This window comes from Bipolaris sorokiniana (assembly GCF_000338995.1).
Source record: "Bipolaris sorokiniana ND90Pr unplaced genomic scaffold COCSAscaffold_22, whole genome shotgun sequence".
Taxonomy (NCBI): domain Eukaryota; kingdom Fungi; phylum Ascomycota; class Dothideomycetes; order Pleosporales; family Pleosporaceae; genus Bipolaris; species Bipolaris sorokiniana.
Window position 1 is genome coordinate 87,518 of NW_006911916.1, and position 6,000 is coordinate 93,517.

The window sequence follows — 6,000 nt, forward strand, 5'->3', positions numbered from 1 at the left end:
GCGTGGGAATTGAGAGAAGTCCAGCTTTTCTTGCAAACAGTAATGGAACGAGATCCGCACCTGTTCGTAATCTCTGCAAATATTCCCTGCCTCCTGCATCTCTATCTTCGCCATCAATCCCGGTCGTATTTTGAGCTATTTGTTTTCCTTAATCCTTTCATCTCCTGTCTCATATCTTGCTACTTAGCTTTTCACGTTCTAAGCACATTTAACCTTTGTCCGTTTCTCGGCAGTTGCTCGCGCACTGAGCCGATTGCCCCGAGACCACAAACTCCGGATTTTGCCTGCTAGACTCGTTGCATTGCAAACCAAGTACAATATAGTGATCAGTCATACATGTCATGGGAACTCGGCGCTTCTAGGAGACTTGGCACGCGAAGGATCAGTCCTGCAAATATCACACGTTCCCCTAACTGTGCCACATGCAAAAATCGTATGTTTCCCTAACCGTGCCACAGGAAGAAATCATATGCTCCCCTCAATGCGCTAGAAAAAAAAATCAGATTCCCCTAACTGTGCCACAGAAAAAATGGATCACATCCTTGACTGCGGGTTGACGATTTTAGTGGGTTAGTAAATTCATGGTTCATTGCATGCTACGGAGATAGAGAGTAGGAAGCGCCGTTAGACTTATAGACTGGAGAATAGAACCCTGGCATGAGTAGAAGAGCGGTATCAGTGTATGTACATAAAACCTATGGTATTCTATATGAAATACAGCCCTTCCACAGAACTTCTCCCCCTTTCCTCAAGGCAAATGTGCCAGAGTCGAAAATGGCACGCTTCCAAAGATCAGCGTGTTTTCTTGGATTTGCTCTGATTGCCCTGCAGGGCGCCCTGGCGGTGGAATCCCCGGATATCACCCACCAGTCTCCGGAGCACGCACCCCCCATTCCGTATCTCAACATTATGTCCTTGTTTACAACAAGCCAGATTAATAGAAGCGATTCATCCGTGGAGTCGGGTTTTTCGGGCAGCATCTTTCACAAGAGACAGCGCGAAGAGGACGGAAATGGAGGCCTGTTGTGCAAAAAGGCCCCTTGCCCCGACAAAAGGTCAGTTCTCACGCTTCAGTCCTTGTAAAAGACAAGAAAGACTTGGAAAGAAACGGAATTCTAATTGTACCAGTTGCTGCGGTCCTAAGGGAGTATGTGGCTACGGTAAAGATTTTTGTGGTGTTGGCTGCACCAGCAACTGTGATGCTGTTGCCATCTGCGGCAACTTCTCCGAAGGTGGAAACACAAAGTGCGGCATGAACTTATGCTGTAGTTGGGGTGAGTGATAACAGTGTCTAATAGTTTTGTAACTTGCGTTTGACTCTTACTAAGCATAATATCTCAGGTGGATGGTGTGGAACATCCGAAGTTCACTGCATCGGGCCAAACAAGTTCACACCGTGCCAGAAAAACTTCGGCTCATGCGAGATCATCAGACCAAAGACATGTGGCGAGGGCTCTGGATCGACAAAGGCCCGAACTATTGGGTATTACCTAGCCTCCAACAGTAGAGACCGCCTGTGCAACCGCATCTTTCCCAACGATATTAAGGCTAAGGACTACACCCATCTCTTCTTCTCATTTGCATCCATCGACCCAAAGACCTTTAGAATCAGGCCCTGGGATGACGCTGATATCCCACTGATGAAGGAATTTACGGCCCTCGACACGAATACCTGGATTGCAGTTGGGGGCTACACATTTAGTGATGAGGGCAACACACACACGACTTGGAGTGACCTCTGTTCGACCCGTGAGAATAGAGCTGCGTTTATCCAATCCACGGCTGAGTTCATGGATAAGTACGGCTTCACGGGAGTTGACCTGGACTGGGAATACCCTGTGGAGCCGAAGCGGGGAGGCGCTAAAGGTGACACTGAAAACTTCACGAAGCTCGTCAGAGAGATGAGAGAGGCATACGGAAATAAGTATGGCATTAGTTTGACTCTGGCGCCAGACTATTGGTATCTTCGGTACTTTGACGCAGAAGCCATGCAGCCCTATGTCGACTTCTTCGGATTCATGGCGTACGATTTGCATGGTTCGTGGGACTCTGACGTCGAGACTTTGGGATCTCTAGTGCGCGGCCAGGCAGATGTACGCGAGATTTATAATGGTGAGCTATCATAAAATCATGTTGTTCACGCCGTTTACTAATGCCTCATAGTAAGTATTCAGTTAGCACTGGCTTTGTCGTTTCTGGACATAGACATATGACTGCGGGATTTCACTGATAGGCTGTGACTTAGAACACCTTGCCCCTCTGGTATGCAAACTTAGATCCGGCCAAGATCAACTTTGGCCTTGCCTGGTATGGAAGAGGATATACATTGTCAGGTACACTGATCCGCCGTTCAGTGATTGCTAGTGTATGCCAACTAACAATTCATTACAGATCCCAGTTGCAACAAGCTCCTATGCCCCTTCTCAGGCCCCAGCAAGCCGGCCGAGTGCACCCGCCAGGCGGGAGTCATGTCGCTCCTTGAGATCAAGAAGCTTATCAAGGAGAATAACCTTACGCCGCGCCTTAACACTGAATCCATGATGAAGGAGCTCATCTGGGATGACCAGTGGATTGGCTACGACGACGAGGAGACACATGAGATGAAGCGCAAGTTTGCCAACAACCTCTGCTTTGGCGGCACAATGGCATGGTCTGTCGACTTTAACTCGGGCACCGGTGACGGTGACAGTGCCCCCATTTCCACTGATGGAAGATGTGGTCCCAATAATGGCGGCTTCAAGTGCGAGGGCAGCACTTTTGGCAACTGTTGCTCGTCATACGGCTACTGTGGCAGCAGCGAGACACACTGCGGCTCTGGATGCGTGAGTGGAAAATGTTTGGTGGGACAGGAAACGACTGATGGATCCTGTGGCGCCTCGGCCAACGGCATGTTCTGCGGTCTCTGGCCCCAGGGAAGCTGTTGTTCCTCGTTCGGCTACTGCGGTGATTCTGAGGCTCACTGCGGTAAGGGTTGCCAGAGCGGCGCCTGTCTTGAGGCGCCGTCAAATGGCAAAGGTTCTGGGCCCGTTTACATTGCACCCGAGGTCTACGACGATCCAAACCCAGTCGCTTCGTGTTTCCCGCCGTGCACACTAATCATGCCCCCGTGGTCCCTTGACAAGCCAACGACCATCTCCCGACCTCCCGCCACCATTTCATTCCTCGACACTTGGGACACAACTGTTGTGACGACCAGCACCGTCATCACGCTGCCCCCCGTCACCACGACCCTGATCGAAGTGTGGAACGTGATATGGATCAGTGGCAGGAATGAGGATGAGAAGAGTCGGACTACAGTAAGCCTCACTTCGAGCGTCGATTTTCCGCCAGTCACTCTCACTAAGACTAGGACAGGACAGCCACCCGTCACATGGACATATTCGCCTGGGCCTTGGCCTACCATTAATTCAGACGATAATAACCCTTTCCCCCCTCCACCACCACCTCCTCCAGGTAAGCCATCATCTGTCACTGCCATCAGGGGGCCGCCAAAGCCGACCTGCAAGCCTGGACAAAAGTGTGGAAGCCGTTGCAAGGTTAATTGCGGCGGTGGAGAAGACGATGATAATGGTGGAGGCGGTGGCGGTGGCGGTAGAGGCCGTGGGCGTCCTTGCTTAGGTATCTGCGGGTGCATTGGCCCCCTTTGTAACACTCCTAATCTTAACTGCGTTGGACCGGTCTGTCCACACGGTAGTGGTGGGGCAGGAGGTGATGGCGGCGGTGGTGGTGATCCCAATGATCCAGAAGAGGAAGAGGAGGAGTGCACCACGAGAACTGTTACAGACCGCTGGGTCTCTTGTGACGCACAGCGCACGACGGATTGCACTACTTACTCCACATCAATTGTCAGCGAATGCTCAGCTACTGGAAAAACAACGACTACCACAGGTGGAAGCTGCCCAGCGTAAGTTTCATGCTCTATTTCAACTCGACTCTGTACAGCATGTTCACAAAGTTACAGGCCTACGTATGACCCCAAGTTGCAGGACACGCATGAGCAGCTTCCAGCCGGCATAAGCCACACGAAAGGGACAACAATCTATTCCGGAAAGACAATAACTACTTGGGGATGGAATCGCCCCCCATTAGGCGGCACTAGAACATCCAATGGAGGCAATGGTAACGGAGGACAGGGAGCGCCTACAACAACACGTCAGAATCTCCCAGGGGCGCCCACTCTCACGACGCTCGAGCCGCCTTATAGTGGCAGCGAGTGCAGCTCGTATCTGCACACGACCAGGTGTAATGGCTCTGGTGGCAAGTCGGCTTGCGTGACTCAGGATCTCTGCGTACCAACCAGGCCCTGCTACTCTACATACTCTGCGACGGGTACCCCTTCGTGTTCAGGCGAGTACTCCATCTGCCTGAGTACCACTGTCATAGCCAGATGTGCTCAGGCAGGTTTTATTGATGCTCCGGCTGACGCAACCGCGCCCCCTTCCCTTATCGACGATGCAAGCATCACAGTAGACCCATCGGTTCCAACACCTGAACTCAGTTTAAGGCCCGAAGAGGACTCCCATCGCCAGGAGGAGCCGGCTGATAATGAGCCGGGCGAGCAGGAGGTTTCTGTTCCGAACACCCCGCAGAACCAGAGCAGCGTCGCAACAAGGGACATGAGCCTCATCTCTGCTCGACAGAACGGGTGTAGCGGCAGCATCAATGGTGGATGCGACTACATCCGCTTCTGCGCGTCGGGCATGTGTGCCAAGTCAGAGAAAGTTCCCTGCCTCCAAGCACATATCAAGGCTCATATGGGCATTACTTCCGGCATCGAACTGGAAGCTTGGGTCAAGGAAGATGGTGTCGAAAAGTGTCGAGCCACGCGAAAATGCCCTCTTCTATGGGACAAGGACTGCAGCGGCGTCAGCACGTTCGACTGTGGCGATGGCAACTTGATGGGTTTCAGATACAACTACGTCGAATACTACAGTAAGAAGTACAACCAGAAGTACCCCATGTACCTCGAATTGTCTGTGGATGCGAAGCTGGTTTTTTGCAGTAAGTTACATCACTCCCCAACGATATCCCTCACTTTCCTAGTGTGAAAGACCCCTCCTTCTTTTTACCTTTTGCGATCAGCGACTAACATGTCCTACTCCGTTACAGCGCAAAAGATTCTCTTCAGGGAGATCCCGTATGTGTGTTGGGAGGATGAGTATTCGTGGAAGGACGGACCTTGTAAGGGTATTGGTCTTTAAACCAGTTATGAATTTATCAGGCTACTATATGGAAAGTAATATAACAAAATAGAAAATCATGGCACTAGCTTGATGACTGTCATACTAGTATGTAATTCACAAAAATATGAAGAAGTCTTAGAAGAAGTCTTTGTCTCTTTTAGGAAGATTTTTATCATATGACTAGTTATACTTAAAATATCAACCTTGATTTTAGACAGATGTTGTAGCGGCACTAGCCCCGCCCGGCGATGGCGCATTAAACGCGCTTCGCGTGCGCTTAATACAAATAGAGAGAGCCGCAGAGCAGATACAGGGAAGAATCAATCCACTCACATACGGAATGAATCCTTTATGTGTAGTGATCGCTATTGCAATTTCTACTGACACTAATTTACTGCAATCTTGGTCATCCCTAGATTGAATTGCTATGTAGTTCAAGTCGCAAATCAGTTGCCATTTGTTGTGCTGGGTCGTGCTTAATGCAATTCGCGCAAAACGTACAATAAGAATAGAGGGTAACATATGGTCTCAGACCCATTGGGGGCACATGATACGGCAAGTACATGCCACACCTAATACTCGACTATCTGCTCAGTAGCATAGTCTGTAGAGCTTTGACCCCAGTTGGTATTCCCAGGACTGTGGATAGGGTCCCTGCACTCCCCGGTGATTGAACGGTTGCTAGTACTCAAATTTGGCTGGCTGGAGCGTAACGAAAACCCCACATTTATTATAGGGCGACAGATCCTTTAGTATCAGGTCACACCACTCATTGATTTCCTGCATTAAAAAATTCCTATGTTAGGTCGTCTCCTGT

At 50.2% G+C, this 6,000-nt stretch overlaps 1 protein-coding gene across 1 annotated transcript; it reads left to right on the forward strand.

The window, feature by feature from the left end:
- Nucleotides 1–1,144: 1,144 nt before the first annotated feature.
- Nucleotides 1,145–2,675, forward strand: COCSADRAFT_54926 (glycoside hydrolase family 18 protein; the record flags this gene model as incomplete). The annotated part of the gene is made up of 4 exons (XM_007707828.1): nucleotides 1,145–1,274; nucleotides 1,342–2,093; nucleotides 2,246–2,333; nucleotides 2,392–2,675. Coding segments are annotated over 4 exons (1,254 nt in total), but the record flags the coding sequence as incomplete, so codon positions are not given.
- Between the last annotated feature and the right edge of the window lie 3,325 nt (nucleotides 2,676–6,000).